General features: G+C 40.6%; 1 protein-coding gene across 2 annotated transcripts in view; it reads right to left on the bottom strand.

Moving 5' to 3' along the window:
• LOC128699591 (serine/threonine-protein kinase D3-like) overlaps positions 1-27,999 on the bottom strand; it is a 231,238-nt gene that overhangs the window by 103,578 nt on the left and 99,661 nt on the right. For both annotated transcript variants that reach the window (XR_011393908.1, XM_070099460.1), the window contains exon 5: positions 5,915-6,002. Coding sequence is in view for 1 of the 2 variants with exons in the window: in XM_070099460.1 (XP_069955561.1) it covers positions 5,915-6,002 (88 nt within the window). In the remaining variant the exon portion in view is untranslated. The remainder of the gene's footprint in view (positions 1-5,914; positions 6,003-27,999) is intronic.

Consider the following 27,999-nt stretch of genomic DNA (forward strand, 5'->3'; position numbering starts at 1 on the left):
AAGGGGGATTACCAACAGACCCCTGGCAGTCTTCAAGCTGGCACTGGACAAGCACCTAAAGTCAGTTCCTGATCAGCCGGGCTGTGGCTCGTACGTTGGTTTGCGTGCAGCCAGCAGCAACAGCCTGGTTGATCAGGCGCTGATCCACCAGGAGGCCTGGTCACAGACCGGGCCGCGGGGGCGTTGACCCCCGAAACTCTCTCCAGGTAAACTCCAGGATGAAAAGTACATTGAAATTGAGCTCAGAGTAGTGGAAATGTTCAGATTTTGCCGATTTTCAGGAGTAAACAAATGACAATCACCGTCCAATGTGTGTCCAACTGGCCAGTCTAATATGCAGTCATGAATGGGTTGACATTATTTATACAATTATTATAATAATGCAGTAGTCTGCATAACAGTAAATCTTCTATTTTTTGTCTGAACAAAAATTCAATATCGTAAGCAAGAGTAATATAAGAGGGGCCTGGAGACCTGACTAATGAACAGAGAAAATGTTATTTTAGTGAGAGGAATGTCTGCCTTGTTTATTCTGGACCCTATTTTGAAATTGGCATCTTTTGAAATTTGTGTGAAATTGACCAAATTGCCAATTTCTGACCACTTTATTGGGTAGTTGAAATCGGCGAATGGGCAGTTTCTTGTACTCAATCGATAGAACAAATGGAGTTCTAGTGAAATAGCAATGATTTTAGTCGACTGGAACAATGGAATTGGCCGAAAATAGGGCTCAAAGTGGGCGAAATCACCAAAACACAAATATCACAGATCGCTAACTTCGAGAGAGGGCAATTTTTTTTAAGTTTTCCAACAAATTTTGTACTTTTGGCATAAAAAAAAATTATGAAATGATAGAGAATCTTTTCCCGGTCAAAATGACACCAAAAGTATGAAATTTGATGGAAAACTTACGGAATTATGCTCTCACGAAGTTAGCGGTCTCGACGATGTTTACGCATTGGCAATTTCGCCCACTTTGAGCCCTATTTTCGGCCAATTCCAATGCACCAGTCGACAAAAATCATAACTATTTCGCTAGAACTCCATTTTTTCTATCGAATGACTACAAGAAACTACTCATTTACTAATTTCAACTATCCAATAGTGGTCAGAAACTGGTAATTTTGCCAGTTTCACAAAATTTCAAAAGATGCCAATTTCCAGATAGGGTCCAGAATAAACAAGACAGACATTCCTGGCACTAAAATAACATTTCCTCTGTTCATTATTCACGTCCCCACACCCCTCTTACATTTCTGCTTTCCACTTTAAATTTTTATTATCACAAAAAAAATAGAAGATTTACTGTTATGCATTAGTGTAGAAATGATATAAATAATATCAGCGCACTTGTGAAAGAATATAAGACTCGCCAGTTGATGTGTATTGGATGCATGGTATGATTTGTTTACTTTTGAACTTTGGGCAAAAATCGAACATTTCTGCTAATTTGACCTCAATTTTAAGGTACTTTTCTTTGTGAAACTAATCAAAATCATCTCAATTTCCGTAATATGTCTTCCATTCTATAAAATGAGACCAGGAAAACTAGAATACAACCATAAATACCATGCAAAAATACACTGCAAAGTCGCTGTTTTAAACCAAAAATATGGTCAAAGTTTTTTTCTCTCATTATGCACTGTGTGCTGCAGGAATTTTTTTATACTGTGCATACTGACCACATAGACCCATTCTTTCATATGTTGGCCTACCAGCTTTCTCTCGCTAGACTTGAAGGCACTAGAATTTATGCGTACTAGTATGGCACCAACCCTGAAAGGGTTGAGGATTAGGGGTCTCGACTCTGAAAGGGTTAATTAAGCACAGTACACTCAAGATAAGAGTAGAAAGTTTTGACCTAGAAAAGAGATAATGTGCACCTTCGGTAAGCGTACAGCTTCGGTAAGTATGCGGCTGCGGCGAGTGTGCACCTGCAGTGAGTGTGCACCTGCGGTGAGTGTGCACCATACATAAAACAATCGTGCCCCTGGTGATGCATGATGGGACATCTCGAAGCTATGGCCATTTCTGCTTGACTAACAACAACTTAGGTATTTTGAGTAGTTTTTTGTTTTATCGGCTGTTTGTTGACAACTGGTAGAATGGAAGACAGTGAAATAAGGATGATTTTTGCCAGTTTCAGAGAGGAAGTAGCTTCAAATAGGTCTCAAGTTTTGTAAATAAGATTTTGGTCAATTATGCTGAGGAAGGGTAAGGTCTCACTTCCTGGTTGCTTCAATTACTGGCCAGCCTAAACCACCACCATTGACCAATCATTCATAGTTATATTTTTTATGCAATAAAAAAGGAAAAACTTAATATTTTGTACATGTGAGGGGCAAGTGAGTGGTAAAACTGCAGGTGAGTATGTAAGCCAGTGAAGCAGATAAGCCAGTGAAGCAGATAAGCCAGTGAAGCAGATAAGCCAGTGAAGCAGATAAGCCAGTGAAGCAGATAAGCCAGTGAAGCAGATAAGCCAGTGAAGCAGATAAGCCAGTGAAGCAGATAAGCCAGTGAAGCAGATAAGCCAGTGAAGCAGATAAGCCAGTGTTTTACACACTAACCTGAAGCTTCACTTGCCCTGAGTCAGCCTCACCTGTACCATGTAATGGCTACTCTATATTTTACATTTTCTTAAACTGGTATTTGTTGAATTGTGTATAAAATTACTGATTACTGTGCATTTTATAGGTAGTTCTGATACTTAAATGAGCATTTTCCTGTGTTCAGTTGACAATGTTAGATATACTAGTTAAATAACTAGGAACTGCCTCAAATCTGAGTGATGGAATTGCATGAAATCACCAATGTAAATTATGGCCAGACTTCCATCTTTGCTCCATCATAACTCCACAAGCTACAATTATGGCCAGACTTCCATCTTTGCTCCATCATAACTCCACAAGCTACAATTATGGCCAGACTTCCATCTTTGCTCCATCATAACTCCACAAGCTACAATTATGGCCAGACTTCCATCTTTGCTCCATCATAACTCCACAAGCTACAATTGTGGCCAGACTTCCATCTTTGCTCCATCATAACTCCACAAGCTACAATTGTGGCCAGACTTCCATCTTTGCTCCATCATAACTCCACAAGCTACAATTCAAAGTTTGCAGTCACAGTGTTTTTACCTTCACAAAAACATTCTCCATTTCAAAAAAAAAATCTTGACACTGTCAGTACTTTTAATTTTGATGTCATGACAGTGAATGAATTAATAACTTACTTTATAAAGAACAGTAACACAAGTGTTACTTAACTACCAGAAACAGTAATACCAGTGTTACTTAACTACCAGAAACAGTAATACCAGTGTTACTTAACTACCAGAAACAGTAATACCAGTGTTACTTAACTACCAGAAACAGTAATACCAGTGTTACTTAACTACCAGAAACAGTAATACCAGTGTTACTTAACTACCAGAAACAGTAATACCAGTGTTACTTAACTACCAGCAACAGTAACACCAGTGTTACTTCACTACCAGGTACAATAACACAAGTGTAACTTTACCAGCAACAGTAACATCAGTGTTACTAACAGCAACAGTAACACCAGTGTTACTAACAGCAACAGTAACACCAGTGTTACTAACAGCAACAGTAACACCAGTGCTACTACCAGCAAGAGTAACACCAGTGCTACTACCAGTAAGAGTAACACCAGTGCTACTACCAGCAAGAGTAACACCAGTGCTACTACCAGCAAGAGTAACACCAGTGCTACTACCAGCAAGAGTAACACAAGTGCTACTACCAGCAAGAGTAACACCAGTGTTACTATCAGCAACAGTACTGCCATTGTTACTTAACTACCAGATACAATAACTGCAGTGTTACTTAACTACCAGGTACAGTAACTGCAGTGTTACTTAACTACCAGGTACAGTAACACCAGTGTTACTAACAGCAACAGTAACACCAGTGTTACTACCAGCAAGAGTAACACCAGTGCTACTACCAGCAAGAGTAACACCAGTGTTACTAACAGCAACAGTAACACCAGTGTTACTAACAGCAACAGTAACACCAGTGCTACTACCAGCAAGAGTAACACCAGTGTTACTACCAGCAAGAGTAACACCAGTGTTACTATCAGCAACAGTAACACCAGTGTTACTATCAGCAAGAGTAACACCAGTGTTACTACCAGCAACAGTAACACCAGTGTTACTACCAGCAAGAGTAACACCAGTGTTACTACCAGCAAGAGTAACACCAGTGTTACTACCAGCAAGAGTAACACCAGTGTTACTACCAGCAAGAGTAACACCAGTGCTACTACCAGCAAGAGTAACACCAGTGTTACTATCAGCAACAGTACTGCCATTGTTACTTAACTACCAGATACAATAACTGCAGTGTTACTTAACTACCAGGTACAGTAACTGCAGTGTTACTTTACCAGGTACAGTAACTGCAGTGTTACTTAACTACCAGGTACAGTAACTGCAGTGTTACTTAACTACCAGGTACAGTAACTGCAGTGTTACTTAACTACCAGGTACAGTAACTGCAGTGTTACTTAACTACCAGATACAATAACTGCAGTGTTACTTAACTACCAGGTACAGTAACTGCAGTGTTACTTTACCAGGTACAGTAACTGCAGTGTTACTTAACTACCAGGTACAGTAACTGCAGTGTTACTTAACTACCAGGTACAGTAACTGCAGTGTTACTTAACTACCAGATACAATAACTGCAGTGTTACTTAACTACCAGGTACAGTAACTGCAGTGTTACTTAACTACCAGATACAATAACTGCAGTGTTACTTAACTACCAGGTACAGTAACTGCAGTGTTACTTAACTACCAGGTACAGCAACTGCAGTGTTACTTAACTACCAGGTACAGCAACTGCAGTGTTACTTAACTACCAGGTACAGTAACTGCAGTGTTACTTAACTACCAGGTACAGTAATACCAGTGTTACTTAACTACCAGGAACAGTACTGCCAGTGTTACTTAACTACCACATACAGTAATAGTGTTACTTAACTACCATGTACAGTAATAGTGTTATTTAACTACCAAGAACAGTACTGCCAGTGTTACTTAACTTATAAGGAACAATGTGCTACTTAATCGTCTCTAATTTAACAACACAACACTGTCTGAAGTTGGGAAACCTGAGGCAAACAAAACAAGCCACTAAGACTGAGTCTCAATCAAAGGTAACACAAGCCACTAAGACTGAGTCTCAATCAAAGGTAACACAAGCCACTAAGACTGAGTCTCAATCAAAGGTAACACAAGCCACTAAGAGGGACAGTCAAAGGTAACACAAGCCACTAAGACTAACAGTGTCAAAGGTAACACAAGCCACTAAGACTAACAGTGTCAAAGGTAACACAAGCCACTAAGAGGGACAGTCAAAGGTAACACAAGCCACTAAGACTAACAGTGTCAAAGGTAACACAAGCCACTAAGACTAACAGTGTCAAAGGTAACAAAAGCCACTAAGAGGGACAGTCAAAGGTAACACAAGCCACTAAGACTGACAGTGTCAAGCAAAGGTAACAAGCCACTAAGACGGACAGTGTCAAAGGTAACGCAAGCCATTAAGACGGACAGTGTCAAAGGTAACACAAGCCACTAAGACTGACAGTGTCAAGCAAAGGTAACAAAAGCCATTAAGATCGACAGTGTCAAAGGTAACACAAGCCACTAAGATGGACAGTCAAAGGTAACAAGCCACTAAGATTGACAGTGTCAAGCAAAGGTAATGCAAGCCACTAAGACTGGCAGTGTCAAGAAAAGGTAACAGAAGCCACTAAGACTGGCAATGTCAAAGGTAACAAGCCACTAAGACTTACAGTGTTAAGCAAAGGTAATGCAAGTCACTAAGACTGACAGTATCAAGCAAAGGTAACACAAGCCACTAAGACTAAGACTCACCAATGTTAAGCAAAGGTAACAACTGCTGAAAGTAGCCAAGGAGGTAAGGAAAGATGAAGACCTCAAGTCCATAACCAGTAGGCAAGACCTAGCAAAGAAAATAGAATAAAAATTAAAGGAAAATGCAGGAAAAGGCAAAAATACTAAATGCAGGAAAGGGAGGGGATGGTGGGGGTGGGGAGGTAAGTATTCTTAAAAATAATATATAGTTTACGCACAAGGTCCGAGAGTAAGAGTGTAGGACAGTGTTGGTCAAGCAAGAGCTCTGTTTACCTCTCATCAATTACACACACACAAGTAACTAACACAAACACAATAATCAACATTATTAATAGTAAATTTCTATGTAATATATAATTAACTGTATTTCTGATAATCTAATGTTTATAAATTTGTAGGATAACTTTTACACCTACGTACAATTTGTGTTCAGACGTATCTTGTGTCAAGTCAGTGATGTTAGGACTGCACTTAGTGCTAATGTAAATATTTCCAGTATGTGCTGGAGGGGCAGAGTATTGGTAATAATCAATAAAATGTCAAGTTTAGATATGTTTAACCTATGTATTACATAAAGTTTTACATAAAATATACAAAAAATATTCAACATTACTTGTACATGTACTACTAATACAGTGGACCCCCGCATACCGTTGGCCTTACATAACGTTAAATCCGCATACCGATACATTTTATCGCTAAGATTTTGCCTCGCATACCGCTAAAAAACCCGCTCAACGCTGTTCGTCCGAGACGTGTCTAATGTGTGGCCTGAGCCAGCCTCACATGTTCCGCCGGTGGCATTGTTTACCAGCCAGCCTCCGCGGTAACATCCAAGCATACAATCGGAACATTTCGTATTATTACAGTGCTTTTGGTGATTTTATCTGCAAAATAAGTGACCATGGGCCCCAAGAAAGCTTCTAGTGCCAACCCTACAGCAATAAGGGTGAGAATTACTATAGAGATGAAGAAAGAGATCATTGATAAGTATGAAAGTGGAGTGCATGTCTCCGAGCTGGCCAGGTTGTACAATAAACCCCAATCAACCATCGCTACTATTGTGGGCAACAAAACGGCAATCAAGGAAGCTGTTCTTGCCAAAGGTTCAACTGTGTTTTCGAAACAGAGATCGCAAGTGATGGAAGATGTCGAGAGACTCTTATTGGTATGGATAAATGAAAAACAGATAGCAGGAGATAGCATCTCTCAAGTGATCATAAGTGAAAAGGCTAGGACGTTGCATCAGGATTTAATTAAAAAAATGCCTGCAACTAGTGCTGATGCGAGTGAATTTAAGGCCAGGAAAGGTTGGTTTGAGAGATTTAAGAAGCGTAGTGGCATACATAGTGTGATAAGGCATGGTGAGGCTGCCAGTTTGGACCACAAAGCAGCTGAAAAATATGTGCAGGAATTCAAGGAGTACATAGACAGTGAAGGACTGAAACCTGAACAAGTGTTTAATTGTGATGAAACAGGCCTGTTTTGGAAGAAAATGCCAAGCAGGACCTACATTACTCAGGAGGAAAAGGCACTCCCAGGACATAAGCCTATGAAAGACAGGCTTACTCTGTTGATGTGTTCCAATGCTACTGGTGATTGCAAAGTGAAGCCTTTATTAGTGTATCACTCAAATTCCCAGAGCGTTCAGGCAAAAGAATATCCTCAAGGCTAATTTGTGTGTGCTGTGGAGGGCAAACATTAAGGCATGGGTCACTAGGGACTTTTTCTATGACTGGTTACACCATGCATTTGCCCCCAATGTGAAAGATTACCTAACTGAAAAGAAATTAGACCTTAAGTGCCTCCTGGTGTTAGACAATGCCCCTGGTCATCCTACAGACGTGGCAGAGCGACTTTATGGGGACATGAGCTTCATTAAGGTGAAGTTTTTGCCTCCTAATACCACTCCTCTCCTGCAGCCCATGGACCAGCAGGTTATTGCAAACTTCAAAAAACTGTACACAAAAGCTCTGTTTGAAAGGTGCTTTGTAGTGACCTCAGAAACTCAACTGACTCTAAGAGAGTTTTGGAGAGAGCACTTTAATATCCTCAATTGTGTAAACCTTATAGGTAAAGCTTGGGAGGGAGTGACTAAGAGGACCTTGAACTCTGCTTGGAAGAAACTGTGGCCAGAATGTGTAGACCAAAGGGATTTTGAAGGGTTTCAGGCTAACCTTGAGAAGAGTATGCCAGTTGAGGAATCCATTGTGGCATTGGGAAAGTCCTTGGGGTTGGAGGTTAGTTGGGATAATGTGGAAGAGTTGGTGGAGGAGGACAATGAAGAACTAGCCACTGATGAGCTGCTAGATCAACTTCAACAGCAAGAGGCCAGACCTGAGGAAACTGGTTCGGAGGAGGGGAGAGAGAAATTGAAGAAGTTGCCTACTACAAAGATTAAGGAAATCTGTGCAATGTGGCTGAAAGTGCAAACCTTTATGGATGAAAATCACCCTCACACAGCTATTGCAAGCCGTGCTGGTGACTATTACACTGACAATGTTGTGAAACACTTTAGGGAAGTCATAAAGGAACGAGAGGTACAGGCCACTATGGACAGATATGTTGTGCGAAAGAAGTCCAGTGACTCTGAAGCTGGTCCTAGTGGCATTAAAAGAAGGGAAGTAACCCCAGAAAAGGACTTGACACCTCAAGTCTTAATGGAAGGGGATTCCCCTTCTAAACATTAAGACTCTCTCCTCCTCCCATCCCATCAATCATCACCAGATCTTCAATAAAGGTAAGTGTCATGTAATTGTGCATGCCTTTTTCAGTTTGTGTGTATTAAAATTAATATTTCATGTGGTAAAAATTTTTTTTTCATACTTTGGGGTGCCTTGCACGGATTAATTTGATTTCCATTATTTCTTATGGGGAAAATTCATTCGCATAACGATAATTTCGCATAACAGTGAGCTCTCAAGAACTGATTAATATCGTTATGCGGGGGTCCACTGTACAATAAACTCTTGTAGACTTTGTCCATACAGTGTGATTTTTTTGGGGTATTGTAACTGAAAAAGTACATTAAGGATTGAACAGCACTTTGTATTCCATCATACCGACACCTTAGAGGTCGCACTGCATACCTAAGGTACAAGCAACCTTTAGTGCACTGCGTACCTGAGGTACAAGCAACCTTTAGTGCACTGCATACCTGAGGTACAAGCAACCTTTAGTGCACTTCGTACCTGAGGTACAAGCAACCTTTAGTGCACTGTAAACCTGAGGTACAAGCAACCTTTAGTGCACTGCGTTCCTGAGGTACAAGCAACCTTTAGTGCACTTCGTACCTGAGGTACAAGCAACCTTTAGTGCACTGCATACCCGAAGTACAAGCAACCTTTAGTGCACTGTAAACCTGAGGTACAAGCAACCTTTAGTGCACTGCGTTCCTGAGGTACAAGCAACCTTTAGTGCACTTTAGTGTATGCAATACTGTTTGTGGCACATAATATATCTTGGAGAGAATGCCAACTGTTCTAGGAACTTTTATTATTATTATTATAATCAAGGGGGAAGCGCTAAACCCGGAGGATTATACAGCGCCTGGGGGGGGGATGTGGAAGGCATTCAGGCTTAATTCGGGGAACTGGGCACAGATCCAATTCCCTAAATCAAGAGCCCCTCACCAACATCAAGGAACCTTCCTTGAGGGGAGGAACTTTTAGTAATGTGTTGGATGTGGGTGTTAAATTTCAAGTTGCTGTCAAGGAATAGATCCAGAAATTTTTACTTCATTATGTTTAGTGATAAGTGTATTACTAAACATAATGTTTAGCTGGACATTACTTGCTCTGTTCCCAAACATAATGAAGGTCTTGCTAAGTGTTAGTTCACTGGTAGTCATCCAGGTTGATATTTTTAAGAGCTCATTAACAATGATGCTGAGGGATCCTAGATTTGGATGGGAGATAAACTGTACTGTTGGCAGAATGAACAGGTCTAAGTTACTATGATACATTAGGAAGATCACTGATGCACAAGAGAAAACGCAGAGGACCAAGGACACTACCCTGTAGGACACCAATGCCAACAGGTCTTGTTGAAGAGGTTGTACCCTTGACAGAGATGTACTGGCATCTGTTGGTAAGGTAAGAGTACATATGCAAGTGATACCATAATGATCTAGTTTGAGGTGTAGGATGCTGTGGTCTACTGTATCAAAAGCTTTCTTAAGGGCAATAAAGAGGCCTAGTGGACATTCAATATTTTCGAGAGCTGTATAGAGCAAGTCTAGCATTTTTTATCACTGAGTCGTTTGTGCTTTTGTCTGGTCTGAAACCAAACTGACAGGGGTTGAGTATATTGTTTGATGCCATAAAGAAGTATAATCTCTTGTGTATTAGTTTTTCAAAATTTTTGGATAACAATGGTAAGTTGGATATTGGCCTATGTTTATTTACATTTATTTATTTATTTTTATATAGCCAGACTTGAGTCCTGGAAATGGGAAGTACAATGCCTGCACTCTAAAGGAGGGGTTTTGGGATATTAGCAGTTTGGAGGGACATGTTGTGTATCTTTATATGTATATGCTTCTAAACTGTTGTGTTCTGAGCACCTCTGCAAAAACAGTGATTATGTGTGAGTGTGGTGAAAGTGTTGAATGATGATGAAATTATTTTCTTTTTGGGGATTTTCTTTCTTTTTTGGGTCACCCTGCCTCGGTGGGAGATGGCCGACTTGTTGGGGGGGTGGGGGGGAGTTTATTTACATCAGTTCGGTCATCACCTTTGTGTATTGGAGTAACCCTTTTTTTTTTTTATCACACTGGCCGATTCCCACCAAGGCAGGGTGGCCCGAAAAAGAAAAACTTTCACCATCATTCACTCCATCACTGTCTTGCCAGAAGGGTGCTTTACACTACAGTTTTTAAACTGCAACATTAACACCCCTCCTTCAGAGTGCAGACACTGTACTTCCCATCTCCAGGACTCAAGTCCGGCCTGCCGGTTTCCCTGAACCCCTTCATAAATGTTACTTTGCTCACACTCCAACAGCACGTCAAGTATTAAAAACCATTTGTCTCCATTCACTCCTATCAAACACGCTCACGCATGCCTGCTGGAAGTCCAAGCCCCTCGCACACAAAACCTCCTTTACCCCCTCCCTCCAACCTTTCCTAGGCCGACCCCAACCCCGCCTTCCTTCCACTACAGACTGATACACTCTTGAAGTCACTCTGTTTCGCTCCATTCTCTCTACACGTCTGAACCACCTCAACAACCGTTCCTCAGCCTTCTGGACAACAGTTGTGGTAATCCCGCACCTCCTAACTTCCAAACTACGAATTCTCTGCATTATATTCACACCACACATTGCCCTCAGACATGACATCTCCACTGCCTCCAGCCTTCTCCTTGCTGCAACATTCATCGCCCATGCTTCACACCCATATAAGAGCATTGGTAAAACTATACTCTCATACATTCACCTCTTTGCCTCCAAGGACAAAGTTCTTTGTCTCCACAGACTCCTAAGTGCACCACTCACCCTTTTCCCCCTCATCAATTCTATGATTCACCTCATCTTTCATAGACCCATCCGCTGACACGTCCACTCCCAAATATCTGAATACATTCACCTCCTCCATACTCTCTCCCTCCAATCTGATATCCAATCTTTCATCACCTAATCTTTTTGTTATCCTCATAACCTTACTCTTTCCTGTATTCACTTTTAATTTTCTTCTTTTGCACACCCTACCAAATTCATCCACCAATCTCTGCAACTTCTCTTCAGAATCTCCCAAGAGCACAGTGTCATCAGCAAAGAGCAACTGTGACAACTCCCACTTTATGTGTGATTCTTTATCTTTTAACTCCACGCCTTTTGCCAAGACCCTCGCATTTACTTCCCTTACAACCCCATCTATAAATATATTAAACAACCATGGTGACATCACACATCCTTGTCTAAGGCCTACTTTTACTGAGAAATAATTTCCCTCTTTCCTACATACTCTAACTTGAGCCTCACTATCCTCGTAAAAACTCTTCACTGCTTTCAGTAACCTACCTCCTACACCATACACCTGCAACATCTGCCACATTGCCCCCCTATCCACCCTGTCATATGCCTTTTCCAAATCCATAAATGCCACAAAGACCTCTTTAGCCTTATCTAAATACTGTTCACTTATCCCCTTTACAATCAGGCATAATTACAGATAATACCACAGACCACTACCCTACTTTCCTCATAACAACTCTTGGTAAAATACCCCAAGACACTACTAAAGTCACCTTCAGACTTCACAATGAGGCAGCCATTAATAACTTCACAATAGCAGTAACAAACATTGACTGGCACACTGAGCTAGAAATCTATACAGATACTAGACGAATGTTTTAATAATTTTCTAAAAAAGACCCAATACCTTTATAACAAGCACTGCCCTAAAAAAACTAAACAGATGACAGCTAAGAGACTGAACAGTCCCTGGCTAACACCCAGCATTCTCAAATCCATAAATACAAAACACCGATATGAAAAACAGTACAGAATGGGTCACATAACCAGAGACCAAACAAAACGTTACTCGTCAATCCTAACCAGCCTGATAAGGGCAAAAAAATTGTATTATGAGAACAGATTATCCAACTTACGAGGTGATATAAAAAAGACCTGGAAGACCCTATCAGAAATTCTGGGAACAAAAAAGATATCACGACATGGCGAAATAAAATTAGCAAAATCAGATGAACTCCAACTCCCACCAACAGAAACAGTAAATAGACTCAATGATTTCTTCTCCACTATAGGTCAAAACCTTGCCAATAAAATCCCAAGCTCAGATACCCCACCAAATGACTACCTCACTGGCAACTACCCGAACACACTGTTCCTAGCTCCGACTAACCCATACGAAGTCTCCCTTATTATCAACGCACTGAAAAACAAGGCAGGAGATTTAAATACCTTACCACCCTTTATATACAAAAAAGCGTCACAAGTACTATCACCAATCATTGCAACACTCTTTAACAAATCCATTGAATCCTCCACCTTCCCTACAGTTCTCAAAATAGCAAGGGTCACCCCGATCCATAAAGGAGGAGACCAAACAGAGTTGAATAACTATAGGCCAATATCCAATTTACACCCTCTCTCAAAAATCTTCGAAAAATTAATTCATAAACGAATCTACTCCTACCTCATCTCCCAAAACATTCTCAACCCCTGCCAATTTGGATTCAGGCCTAATAAAAATACTAATGATGCTATTATACACATGCTAGAACATATATACACTGCAATAGAGAAAAAAGAAGTCCCACTGGGGATCTTCATTGACTTACATAAAGCTTTTGATACAGTTGACCATGACTTGCTCCACGTAAAATCGTCACACTATGATATTAGAGGGCACTCCCTCAACTACCTCATATCTTACCTCAGCAACAGAAGCCAATATGTGTACGCAAATGGGGCAAGCTCTTCCGCACAACCAATTACAGTTGGTGTCCCACAGGGAAGTGTCCTTGGCCCTCTTCTCTTTCTCCTATACATAAATGACCTACCAAATGCTTCGCAATTACTCAAACCCACACTTTCTGCAGATGACACTACATACGTCTTCTCTCACCCGAGCCCAGTCACGCTAGCCAATACTGTAAACACCGAATTACAGAAAATATCTACCTGGATGAGGACTAACAAACTTACACTAAACATTGACAAAACCTACTTCATTCAGTTTGGAAACAGAGCTACAGATGTACCTCTTAACATAACGATAAACAGATCACCTATCACAAAGCTAACAGAGGGAAAATTCCTAGGAATCCACCTCGATAATAGACTCAAATTTCATACACATATACAACAAATTTCTAAGAAAATTTCCAAGACTGTAGGCATACTATCGAAGATACGGTACTATGTTCCACAGTCAGCCCTCCTGGCCCTTTATCACTCTCTTATTTACCACTATCTCACCTATGGAATTTGTGCATGGGGCTCAACAACAACTAACCATCTCAGACCACTAATTACCCAACAAAAGGCTGCAGTTAGAATAACAAATTCTCACTACAGGCAACACACTCCACCAATATTCAAAACACTCAACCTACTCACCATACAAAACATCCATACTTATTATTGCACCTATTACATACATAGAACACTTAACTCTGATATTAACCCTCCCCTCAAACATCTCCTTGCCAACCTCAACAGAACACATGACCATAATACAAGGCACAGATCACTCTTTGATGTTCCTCGTGTCCATCTCACACTATGCAAAAACTCAATGCACATAAAAGGCCCTAAAATCTGGAATTCATTACCTGTAAATATAAAAGAAACACTACCTGTTTATAAATTCAAGTCTCTTCTCAAAGATCACTTACTCACTCAAAACCAAATAAATACTGAATAACTGAACCTTATAAATTGTATATCCTAAATGTTACTCACAATTATATCACAAATGTTAAACCTAGGACCCAATCTAACTATTATTTTTTTAAATACACTACCTAACAGAATACTCCATTCGACTGAATGTACAGCAATGCATGCAACCATATGACCTGTCTTTGTAATACTCATTTGTGCTTTATAGTTATCTGTTTACAATAATGTATTATCACTGATTTCATCATTGCTTAGTTAATCTTAAGTTAATTTTAAGCCAGCCCGTAATGCTATGCATATAAGTGGCTTTGGCATGCTGCTCTTACCTGTATTTTTTGTACCTCTGTATGTATGCTTAAATTACTAAATAAATAAATAAATAAATAAAATAAATAAATGTTTGACTGTAAACACCTGGTCCACACACCCACTACCTTTCCTAAAGCCTCCTTGTTCATCTGCTATCCTATTCTCTATCTTACTCTTAATTCTTTCAATAATAACTCTACCATACACTTTACCAGGTATACTCAACAGACTTCTCCCCCTATAATTTTTGCACTCTCTTTTATCCCCTTTGCCTTTATACAAAGGAACTTTGCATCTTGTTATCTTGAGTAATGTCTAGTGATTTATTAACCTTTTCAGGGTCCAGACCCCTCACCTTAAATTGTTCTCCAGGTCCAAGAATTCTCAAAAAAGTATTTTTCTTATAGAATTAAAGAGTATTTTTTGTAGGTAAAACAAAAACAAAAAATTCCCAGCAATACTTACTGAGATATAGAGGTTGACAGTAATGACTGGCTGATGGCAACACTGGCAACTGCTGCCAGCAATACTTACTGAGATATAGAGGTATGAAATTGACAGTAATGACTGGCTGATGGCAACACTGGCAACTACTGCCAGCAATACTTACTGAGATATAGAGGTTGACAGTAATGACTGGCTGATGGCAACACTGGCAACTGCTGCCAGCAATACTTACTGAGATATAGAGGTATGAAATTGACAGTAATGACTGGCTGATGGCAGCAATACTTACAGGTTGACACTGGCACACTACTGCCAGCAATACTTACTGAGATATAGAGGTTGACAGTAATGACTGGCTGATGGCAACACTGGCAACTGCTGCCAGCAATACTTACTGAGATATAGAGGTTGACAGTAATGACTGGCTGATGGCAACACTGGCAACTACTGCCAGCAATACTTACTGAGATATAGAGGTTGACAGTAATGACTGGCTGATGGCAACACTGGCAACTGCTGCCAGCAATACTTACTGAGATATAGAGGTTGACAGTAATGACTGGCTGATGGCAACACTGGCAACTGCTGCCAGCAATACTTACTGAGATATAGAGGTTGACAGTAATGACTGGCTGATGGCAACACTGGCAACTACTGCCAGCAATACTTACTGAGATATAGAGGTTGACAGTAATGACTGGCTGATGGCAACACTGGCAACTGCTGCCAGCAATACTTACTGAGATATAGAGGTTGACAGTAATGACTGGCTGATGGCAACACTGGCAACTGCTGCCAGCAATACTTACTGAGATATAGAGGTTGACAGTAATGACTGGCTGATGGTAACACTGGCAACTGCTGCCAGCAATACTTACTGAGATATAGAGGTTGACAGTAATGACTGGCTGATGGCAACTGCTGCACACTCCACATTAGTTTTTTCTAATTTTATTGTATGTTTTTCTTTTCTTTCCTAATATTTTTTCCAGCAATTTTTGTGGCCTGTGAGACCAATATAATACACAATGTATATACATCCACTCATTATATGCAACACAATAACCGCAATACTCTCATAGCTATATTGTTAACCCTTTCAGGGTCCAAGGCCAAAATCTGAAGTCACGCACCAGTGTCCAAGAAATTTTGAAAAAAAAAAAAAATTATTTTTTCTTACAGAATTAAAGAGCATATTTTTGTGAAGGTAATAAAACAAAAAAAATTAGAATCTGATCAGTACTTACTGAGATACAGTGCCAAGAAGTTTATAGAAAATGATGTGGTGGTGGCAACATCGACGAATTCCACATACGCGTATTATATTATTTTGTTGTTTTAGTTGTTTTTTCTTTTCTTTTCCAATTTTTTTCTATTCCTACTAACATTTGGGGCCTGAGAGACCAATACTGTATATAATTAATATATATAAACTCACTATATTGAACACAATAACCGCACTAAAGTTATTATCATATTATTGTTTACCACTGTTGTTTATTACAATAAACATGCACAAATATTGTATAATACTAATGTTCTATCATATATTTACATATTTACAATCACTGGACATGGTTTTAGAACTGCTGGAGCTTGTGGAACTCCTTGAAACAAGGCACCATGCACAGAGGCACCTTACATTCCTCACACATAAACCGAGTGTCTTTGCGTCTTTGTTGCCGTCGTTTTGTTTGTGCACAGACAATGCATCTCTTCTGAGCAAATTTCTTTTGAGTTGAAGGAAGCTGTATTATGAAATGATCACCTTCTCTCCTCAAACGCTTGGGTATATCGTGATGAATTCGAGGACCATGTTGTATTGCAGGTGTTGTTACCTGGTACTTCATTATGAGTTGTCTGACAACAGACAAACAAAATTCACCATACGGTGGTCTGTTACCAGTCTTTATTTGGTACATATTATATGCATTCAGCATTGAAATGTCCATGAGATGGAAGAAAAGTTTCATGTACCACTTGTAACTCTTACGAACACAGTCAACAAAACCAATCTGCATGTCACACTTGTCAACCAAGCGCATGTTTTGTGTATAATCAATCACTGACACTGGTTTTCGAATACGTTCATTAGTCACTCGATCAACTTTGCCACTGTCTTGCATTTCATTACGGTGAATGGTTGTCAACAATGTGACATCTCGTTTGTCATGCCACTGTAATGCCATGATGTCATTGGCAGTAAACACCTGCATGTCATCACCACGAACACCTGCGTTGAGCCTGGGCATATGTTTACGATTAGAACGCACTGTGCCACACACATCTGTCTTGTTCACTCGCATGAAATCACTGAGTAATGGGCTTGTGTACCAGTTATCGGTATATAATGTATGGCCCTTACCAAGATAAGGTGCCATCATGTTTCTCACTACGTCACCTGAGATACCCAATAACATCTTGGTATCTTTCAATGTTTTACTACCCGTGTATACAACAATATCCAACACCAGGCCACTGTCACAATCACAGAGTACAAACAATTTTATACCAAAGCGGTTCCTCTTGCTCGGTATATACTGCTTGAATGACAAGTCTACTTTTGAACAAAATCAAAGACTCGTCAATTACAAGATTCTTGAATGGATAAAAGTATATCCTGAACTTTTGTTTGAGATACATGAAAACATTTCTAATCTTGTATAACCTGTCACTTCTGTCAGGCCTGGTTTTGTCAGAGAAGTGCAACATACGTAACAGTAAGATAAACCTGTTCACTGGTATTATTTCACTGAAGGATGGGGTACAAATTAGCCGATCTGTGGACCAGTATGCTTTTATATTATGCTTATAGACGTGAGGCATAAGCATTATTGTTGCAAAAAGCAAATACATTTCTGCAACAGTCGTCTCTTTCCACCTGTGTAGTCTTGACTGTGGTGATAAGATCGTATTTGCCATGGTGTACTGAAAATACTTATTACTTTCCCTGGCAATAATTTCCATCAATGGCTGGTCAAAGAATAATTCAAAGAATTCCAGTTCATTGGCCGTGGTTCCAAGGGGACAGGTAGGTAGAATTCCACTTTGAGAGTCATCAAAGTGGTGAGGCTTGGGAACAAAATTGGGATTTTGCTGCCAATCCCACATACGGTTTTGTGGTGGATACTGGACATCATAGGCTGGTTGTACGGGTGGTTGTGGTTGTGGCGGGCTGGTGGCTGACGCTCCGCTTTGTCCTTGAACTGACGAGTCAGCAGCGTGGGTCCCCTCGTGGCACGGTGAGTCACGCATGGCGGTGCCACTACCACCACCAGCACCACTAACACCATCCACTGATGCCTGTGGCCCATCCATGCCAAGTGTAGCCACATCATCCTCACTATCCCTACCTAAAACGGATGTAGGGCCACAGGATGTACTCCGTCCCCTGGGCACAGCATAGGGTACACTACCCGAGCGCATGCGGCGGCGAACATACCGACGCTTCACTGGTGAATATGATTCCTCACTATCACTACTCGAATGATCGTCGAGCGCAATAAAATCACAATCCACATCAGAATCATCGTCATTACTGAAGTCAGAGGCCTGGCCACGCAAAAATATTAGTTTTCTCTTACGTTTAGGAACACCCGACCGTGAGTCACGAGTGCCCACACCAGAGGTAGAAGGTCGAGGATCGTCGGGGTTTTCTGCACTATTATCGATATCCTGGTCATTATTTTCGGTCACTAACTTATCAAAGCCGTAGAATTCATCTTCATTTGCACTTCCATCAGTGTCAGAACTATCAGACAGGAAGAGGAGAGTCCCAATTTTCCGGGGAGTGAGAGCTGACTTGCGACGAGGCATGGTGAACAAGGGTGACCGAGCCGGCGTTCCCACAATGCTATGCAGGCGCCTAGATTTTTTGTTTACGGTGCACACCCATGGCGCAGACCCATTCTCTCACATGTAGGCCTATGAGCGCTTTCACGCTAAATTTGATGGCGCTACAATTTTGGTGTAGATCTACGGTTTGGACACTCACTGAAAAGCCGTAGATCTACGGGACGGACCCTGAAAGGGTTAAATAAAACTTGTTTACACAAGCAAAATGTTCCACATTACTAATATTCTATTATGTATATATACAATCACTGGACATGTTCCTGGAACTGTTGCAGTCTGTGGAACTCTTTGACCAGTTCCGTTGATAAGTACTTGATGCCAGTGTGTCACACTAACTCAATCAATGGGGAAGTGGAACAGAATTCTTCCTCCGTAAGCCATGCGTGTTTTAAGAGGCGACTAAAATGCCAGGAGCAAGGGACTAGTAACCCCTTCTCCTGTATATATTACTAAATTTAAAAGGAGAAGCTTTTGTTTTTCCTTTTGGGCCACCCTGCCTCGGTGGGATACGGCCGGTTTGTTGAAAGAAAGAAAAGTACTTGATGCCAGTGTGTCACGCTAACTCAGTCATAATAGTAGTTTGGGCAGGCTTGATACTCTTCTCTGTCAAGAGCAGAAACATTAACCCTTTCAGGGTCCAGAGGCCAAATTTCAAAGTGCACACCAGGGTCCAAGAATTTAGAAAAAAATTTTTTTATTTTTTTCTTATGAAATGGTAGAGAATATTTTTCTGAATGTAATAGAACAAAAAGTACGAAATTTGATGGAAAATTGACGAAATTACGCTCTCGTGAATTTTGATGTGTCAGCAATATTTACGAATCTGCGATTTTACCGACTTTTACTCCCATTTTAGGACAATTACATTATTCCAGTCGACAAAATTCTTAGCTATTTCACTAGTATTACTTCCATTCTATCGATTGAGCACAAGAAATCGCCAAGTCAACTGTTTCAACTACAAAATAAAGTGATCGGAAATTGGTAATTTGTCCAGTTTAACACAAAGTTCAAAATACATTGTATTCCAATTTCAAAACAGGGTCCAAAATAAACAATGCAGACATTCCTGGCACTAAACTAACATTTCTTCTGTTCATTAGTTATGTTTTCAGGATTTACTAACGAATTCCATTTTTATTTTTTATTCACAATGAATTTTTATTCAAACCAAAAAATAGAAGATTTACTGTTATACAATATTGTAATAATTGTATAAATATCATCACCACATTTTTGAATGTATATTAGACCCACCAACTGGCATGTATTAGACGTGTGAGGTCATTTGTTTACTCTTGAACATCGGCAAAAATTTAACATTTCCACTACTTTGAGCTCAGTTTCAAGTCATTTTCAGTGCTGAAACCAATCAAAATCATCTCTATTTCTGTAATATGTCTTCCATTCTATCAAATGAGACCAAGAAATTGCAAATATAACTATAAAAAACATAAGAAAAAACACTGCAAAATCGCTGTTTTAATCGAAAATCACAGTCTCAGTTTTTTCTCTCATTATACACTGTACTGCAGGATTTGTTTTATGTGGTGCACACATACCACATAGATGTATTATCTCATATCTAGGCCCAAATTTACCACTCACAGCTTATCAGAGTGAGCGAAGCTCATGGCGTAGATGTACGGTTTGGACCCTAAACGTAAAGCCGTAGATCTATGGCACAGACCCTGAAAGGGTTAAACTCAAACTGGTAAGCACAAATCTCTTTTCTCAAAGCTGGTGACATGCAGAGTAGCGTTTTACACTCCTCGCACACATAACCAGTGTCTCTGCGTCTTTGTGAGTGTTTTGTTGTATGTGCACAGAAAAGACATCTGAGCCCATTTCTTCTTAGCTGAAGGAATTGTATTAGGAAGTGATTTTGGTGATCTGCCCACCAGAGGGGGAAGAATATTGGCACCCTCCGGCCAATCCCAGATGTGGTTTGCTAGTGAGTACTGGTTGTGGTTGTCCAGGTTATTGTTGTGTGGGGGTGGTTGAGGGTGGCCTTGGATGTGGATGTGTTGAGTCAGCAGCATGGCTCCCAGCCTGGGGTGCTGCTGGTGCCACACCCCCCGTAGCATCACCACTACCACAAACTGATGCATGCGGTCAATTGTCCATTCCAACTGTAGCCACCACTTTCACTGTGTAGGACCACGAGCTGTATTCCATACCCCTGGAATAGTACATGGCACACTACCAGACTGCATGTGACATCGTATAAATTGATGCTTCACTGGTGAATATTCGTCTTCACTGTCACTACTAGAAAAGTCATCGAGAGCTAGGAAATTGCAATCAATATCAGTATCATCACCACTGCTTGCATCTGAGTCCTTGCCACGGGAAAATATAAGCTTATGCTTGCAGCAAGGTACAACTGAATGTGAACCGGATGGAGCAGCCCCAGAGGTGGTTGACAGAGTCATTGGGGTCGTCAGCGCTATTTCCATCATTTTGAGTGTTGATTGCAGACACTGCAAGGCTCCAGGCGGACATCAACCAAATCTTTCAGTGGGCTGCAGAAAACAATATGAAGTTCAACGATGAGAAATTTAAATTACTCAGATATGGTAAACATGAGGAAATTAAATCTTCATCAGAGTACAAAACAAATTCTGGCCACAAAATAGAGCGAAACACCAACGTCAAAGACCTAGGAGTGATTATGTCGGAGGATCTCACCTTCAAGGACCATAACATTGTATCAATCGCATCTGCTAGAAAAATGACAGGATGGATAATGAGAACCTTCAAAACTAGGGAGGCCAAGCCCATGATGACACTCTTCAGGTCACTTGTTCTATCTAGGCTGGAATATTGCTGCACTCTAACAGCACCTTTCAAGGCAGGTGAAATTGCCGACCTAGAAAATGTACAGAGAACTTTCACGGCGCGCATAACGGAGATAAAACACCTCAATTACTGGGAGCGCTTGAGGTTTCTAAACCTGTATTCCCTGGAACGCAGGAGGGAGAGATACATGATTATATACACCTGGAAAATCCTAGAGGGACTAGTACCAAACTTGCACACGAAAATCACTCACTACGAAAGCAAAAGACTTGGCAGACGATGCACCATCCCCCCAATGAAAAGCAGGGGTGTCACTAGCACGTTAAGAGACCATACAATAAGTGTCAGGGGCCCGAGACTGTTCAACTGCCTCCCAGCACACATAAGGGGGATTACCAACAGACCCCTGGCAGTCTTCAAGCTGGCACTGGACAAGCACCTAAAGACAGTTCCTGATCAGCCGGGCTGTGGCTCGTACGTTGGTTTGCGTGCAGCCAGCAGCAACAGCCTGGTTGATCAGGCGCTGATCCACCAGGAGGCCTGGTCACAGACCGGGCCGCGGGGGCGTTGACCCCCGAAACTCTCTCCAGGTAAACTCCAGGTAAACTAACTCCTCAAAATCATGGAATTCTTCTTCACTTCCACCTCCATCTGTGTTAGAACTGTCACTTTGGAAGAAAACTTCCCAATTCTGCATGGAGTGAGGGCTTTCTTAGAGCAAGGCATGGTGAATACATGGTATTGAAGACAGCATTCCCACAATGCAATGCAGGTGCCCTGATTTTTTGTATACAGTGCACACTAACCATGCAGACCCATTCTCTCATGTCTAGGCCTACCAATCTTCCACTAAATCTGAAGCTGCTAGAATTTGGGTGTACACATATGGCACAAACCCAGACTTCAAAACTGTATTAACATGGCACAGACCCTGAAAGGATTAAAAAGTAATGTAAAGGAGGGTGAAAGGACAGGAGCCACTCTCTTGAACAGTAGTAGTAGAACTTGAGCTAAGTTTCCTAACTTGTGTTTCAGTGAATTAATGGTAAATGACCTCAGTGGGCTCAGAGCAAGATAGACGGATATTGGGAAATTTCCGTCTAGGTATTAGTGCTTGGAATTTTGTTAGCTAGACTTAATCCTATGAGAGAGAAGAAATCATTTAGTTTATTAGCTGTTGCTATAGGCTGGAGATATGGTTCAGTGGGTTCACTATGCATGGTAACAGTTTAAAAAGCAGGATAATAGTTTACTAAGCAGAGTAACAGTATACTAAGCAGGGTAAGTTTACTAAGCAGGGTAAGTTTACTAAGCAGGGTAACAGTTCACTAAGCAGAGTAACAGTTTACTAAGAAGAGTAACAGTTTACTAAGCAGAGTAACAGTTTACTAAGCAGGGTAACAGTTTACAAAGCAGAGTAACAGTTTACTAAGCAGGGTAACAGTTTACTAAGCAGGGTAACAGTTTACTAAGCAGGGTAACAGTTTACTAAGCAGGGTAACAGTTCACTAAGCAGAGTAACAGTTTACTAAGCAGGGTAACAGTTTACTAAGCAGGGTAACAGTTCACTAAGCAAAGTAACAGTTTACAAAGCAGGGTAACAGTTTACTAAGCAGAGTAACAGTTTACTAAGCAAAGTAACAGTTTACTAAGCAGAGTAACAGTTTACTAAGCAGGGTAACAGTTTACTAAGCAGAGTAACAGTTTACTAAGCAGAGTAACAGTTTACTAAGCAGAGTAACAGTTTACTAAGCAGAGTAACAGTTTACTAAGCAGAGTAACAGTTTACTAAGCAGAGTAACAGTTTACTAAGCAGAGTAACAGTTTACTAAGCAGAGTAACAGTTTACTAAGCAGAGTAACAGTTTACTAAGCAGAGTAACAGTTTACTAAGCAGAGTAACAGTTTACTAAGCAGGGTAACAGTTTACTAAGCAGGGTAACAGTTTACTAAGCAGGGTAACAGTTTACTAAGCAGGGTAACAGTTTACTAAGCAGAGTAACAGTTTACTAAGCAGGGTAACAGTTTACTAAGCAGGGTAACAGTTCACTAAGCAAAGCAACAGTTTATGAAGCAGGGTAACAGTATACTAAGCAGAGTAACAGTTTACTAAGCAGGGTAACAGTTTACTAAGCAGGGTAACAGTTTACTAAGCAGGGTAACAGTTTACTAAGCAGAGTAACAGTTTACAAAGCAGAGTAACAGTTTACTAAGCAGAGTAACAGTTTACTAAGCAGAGTAACAGTTTACGAAGCAGGGTAACAATTTACTAAGCAGAGTAACAGTTTACGAAGCAGGGTAACAGTTTACAAAGCAGAGTAACAGTTCACTAAGCAAAGTAACAGTTTACGAAGCAGGGTAACAGTTTACTAAGCAGGGTAACAGTTTACTAAGCAGAGTAACAGTTTACTAAGCAGGGTAACAGTTCACTAAGCAGGGTAACAGTTCACTAAGCAGGGTAACAGTTTACTAAGCAGGGTAACAGTTTACTAAGCAGGGTAACAGTTTACTAAGCAGGGTAACAGTTCACTAAGCAGGGTAACAGTTTACTAAGCAGAGTAACAGTTTACTAAGCAGAGTAACAGTTTACTAAGCAGGGTAACAGTTTACTAAGCAGGGTAACAGTATACTAAGCAGGGTAACAGTTTACTAAGCAGAGTAACAGTTTACTAAGCAGAGTAACAGTTTACTAAGCAGAGTAACAGTTTACTAAGCAGAGTAACAGTTTACTAAGCAGAGTAACAGTTCACTAAGCAGAGTAACAGTTTACTAAGCAGATTAACAGTTTACTAAGCAGAGTAACAGTTTACTAAGCAGAGTAACAGTTTACTAAGCAAAGTAACAGTTTACTAAGCAGAGTAACAGTATACTAAGCAGAGTAACAGTTTACTAAGCAGAGTAACAGTTTACTAAGCAGAGTAACAGTTTACTAAGCAGAGTAACAGTTTACTAAGCAGAGTAACAGTTTACTAAGCAGGGTAACAGTTTACTAAGCAGGGTAACAGTTCACTAAGCAGGGTAACAGTTCACTAAGCAGGGTAACAGTTCACTAAGCAGGGTAACAGTTCACTAAGCAGGGTAACAGTTTACTAAGCAGGGTAACAGTTCACTAAGCAGAGTAACAGTTCACTAAGCAGGGTAACAGTTCACTAAGCAGGGTAACAGTTCACTAAGCAGGGTAACAGTTCACTAAGCAGGGTAACAGTTCACTAAGCAGGGTAACAGTTTACTAAGCAGAGTAACAGTTTACTAAGCAGGGTAACAGTTTACTAAGCAGGGTAACAGTTCACTAAGCAGGGTAACAGTTCACTAAGCAGGGTAACAGTTTACTAAGCAGAGTAACAGTTCACTAAGCAGGGTAACAGTTTACTAAGCAGGGTAACAGTTCACTAAGCAGGGTAACAGTTCACTAAGCAGGGTAACAGTTTACTAAGCAGGGTAACAGTTTACTAAGCAGAGTAACAGTTCACTAAGCAGGGTAACAGTTTACTAAGCAGGGTAACAGTTTACTAAGCAGGGTAACAGTTCACTAAGCAGAGTAACAGTTCACTAAGCAGGGTAACAGTTCACTAAGCAGGGTAACAGTTTACTAAGCAGAGTAACAGTTCACTAAGCAGGGTAACAGTTTACTAAGCAGGGTAACAGTTCACTAAGCAGGGTAACAGTTCACTAAGCAGGGTAACAGTTTACTAAGCAGGGTAACAGTTTACTAAGCAGAGTAACAGTTCACTAAGCAGGGTAACAGTTTACTAAGCAGGGTAACAGTTTACTAAGCAGGGTAACAGTTCACTAAGCAGAGTAACAGTTCACTAAGCAGGGTAACAGTTCACTAAGCAGGGTAACAGTTTACTAAGCAGGGTAACAGTTCACTAAGCAGGTTAACAGTTCACTAAGCAGGGTAACAGTTCACTAAGCAGGGTAACAGTTCACTAAGCAGGGTAACAGTTCACTAAGCAGGGTAACAGTTCACTAAGCAGGGTAACAGTTTACTAAGCAGGGTAACAGTTCACTAAGCAGAGTAACAGTTCACTAAGCAGGGTAACAGTTTACTAAGCAGGGTAACAGTTCACTAAGCAGGGTAACAGTTCACTAAGCAGGGTAACAGTTCACTAAGCAGGGTAACAGTTCACTAAGCAGGGTAACAGTTCACTAAGCAGGGTAACAGTTCACTAAGCAGGGTAACAGTTCACTAAGCAGGGTAACAGTTCACTAAGCAGGGTAACAGTTTACTAAGCAGAGTAACAGTTCACTAAGCAGGGTAACAGTTTACTAAGCACAGTAACAGTTTACTAAGCACGGTAACAGTTCACTAAGCAGGGTAACAGTTTACTAAGCAGGGTAACAGTTCACTAAGCAGAATAACAGTTTACTAAGCAGAGTAACAGTTTACTAAGCAGAGTAACAGTTTACTAAGCAGAGTAACAGTTTACTAAGCAGAGTAACAGTATACTAAGCAGAGTAACAGTTTACTAAGCAGAGTAACAGTTTACTAAGCAGAGTAACAGTTTACTAAGAGTAACAGTTTACTAAGCAGAGTAACAGTTTACTAAGCAGAGTATCAGTTTACTAAGCAGAGTAACAGTTTACTAAGCAGGGTAACAGTTTACTAAGCAGAATAACAGTTCACTAAGCAGGGTAACAGTTCACTAAGCAGGGTAACAGTTCACTAAGCAGGGTAACAGTTCACTAAGCAGGGTAACAGTTTACTAAGCAGGGTAACAGTTTACTAAGCAGGGTAACAGTTCACTAAGCAGAGTAACAGTTCACTAAGCAGGGTAACAGTTCACTAAGCAGGGTAACAGTTCACTAAGCAGGGTAACAGTTCACTAAGCAGGGTAACAGTTCACTAAGCAGGGTAACAGTTCACTAAGCAGGGTAACAGTTTACTAAGCAGAGTAACAGTTTACTAAGCAGGGTAACAGTTCACTAAGCAGGGTAACAGTTTACTAAGCAGGGTAACAGTTTACTAAGCAGGGTAACAGTTCACTAAGCAGAGTAACAGTTCACTAAGCAGGGTAACAGTTCACTAAGCAGGGTAACAGTTTACTAAGCAGAGTAACAGTTTACTAAGCAGGGTAACAGTTTACTAAGCAGGGTAACAGTTTACTAAGCAGAGTAACAGTTTACTAAGCAGAGTAACAGTTCACTAAGCAGAGTAACAGTTTACTAAGCAGGGTAACAGTTCACTAAGCAGGGTAACAGTTTACTAAGCAGGGTAACAGTTTACTAAGCAGGATAACAGTTTACTAAGCAGGGTAACAGTTCACTAAGCAGGGTAACAGTTTACTAAGCAGAGTAACAGTTCACTAAGCAGGGTAACAGTTTACTAAGCAGAGTAACAGTTCACTAAGCAGGGTAACAGTTTACTAAGCAGAGTAACAGTTCACTAAGCAGGGTAACAGTTTACTAAGCAGAGTAACAGTTTACTAAGAGTAACAGTTTACTAAGCAGAGTAACAGTTCACTAAGCAGGGTAACAGTTTACTAAGCAGAGTAACAGTTCACTAAGCAGAGTAACAGTTTACTAAGCAGGGTAACAGTTCACTAAGCAGGGTAACAGTTCACTAAGCAGGGTAACAGTTTACTAAGCAGGGTAACAGTATACTAAGCAGGGTAACAGTTCACTAAGCAGGGTAACAGTTCACTAAGCAGGGTAACAGTTCACTAAGCAGGGTAACAGTTTACTAAGCAGGGTAACAGTTTACTAAGCAGGGTAACAGTATACTAAGCAGGGTAACAGTTCACTAAGCAGGGTAACAGTTTACTAAGCAGGGTAACAGTTCACTAAGCAGGGTAACAGTTCACTAAGCAGGGTAACAGTTCACTAAGCAGGGTAACAGTTCACTAAGCAGGGTAACAGTTCACTAAGCAGGGTAACAGTTCACTAAGCTGGGTAACAGTCAAGTGAGAAGCAGCAAAACATTATTTGTGGTAATCTAATAAAGCTTAGTGAATATTTATGAAAGATTAGCATGAAGCTTATTCCATCACAAGACTGGTGTTACCACACCTGTAACACCTGGTGTTATTACCACACCTGCTGTAACACCTGGTGTTATTACCACACCTGCTGTAACACCTGGTGTTATTACCACACCTGTAACACCTGGTGTTATTACCACACCTGCTGTAACACCTGGTGTTATTACCACACCTGTAACACCTGGTGTTATTACCACACCTGTAACACCTGGTGTTATTACCACACCTGTAACACCTGGTGTTATTACCACACCTGCTGCAACACCTGGTGTTATTACCACACCTGCTGTAACACCTGGTATTACCACACCTGCTGTAACAC

The sequence above is a fragment of the Cherax quadricarinatus genome, chromosome 67 (assembly GCF_038502225.1).
Source record: "Cherax quadricarinatus isolate ZL_2023a chromosome 67, ASM3850222v1, whole genome shotgun sequence".
NCBI classification, from domain to species: Eukaryota; Metazoa; Arthropoda; class Malacostraca; order Decapoda; family Parastacidae; genus Cherax; species Cherax quadricarinatus.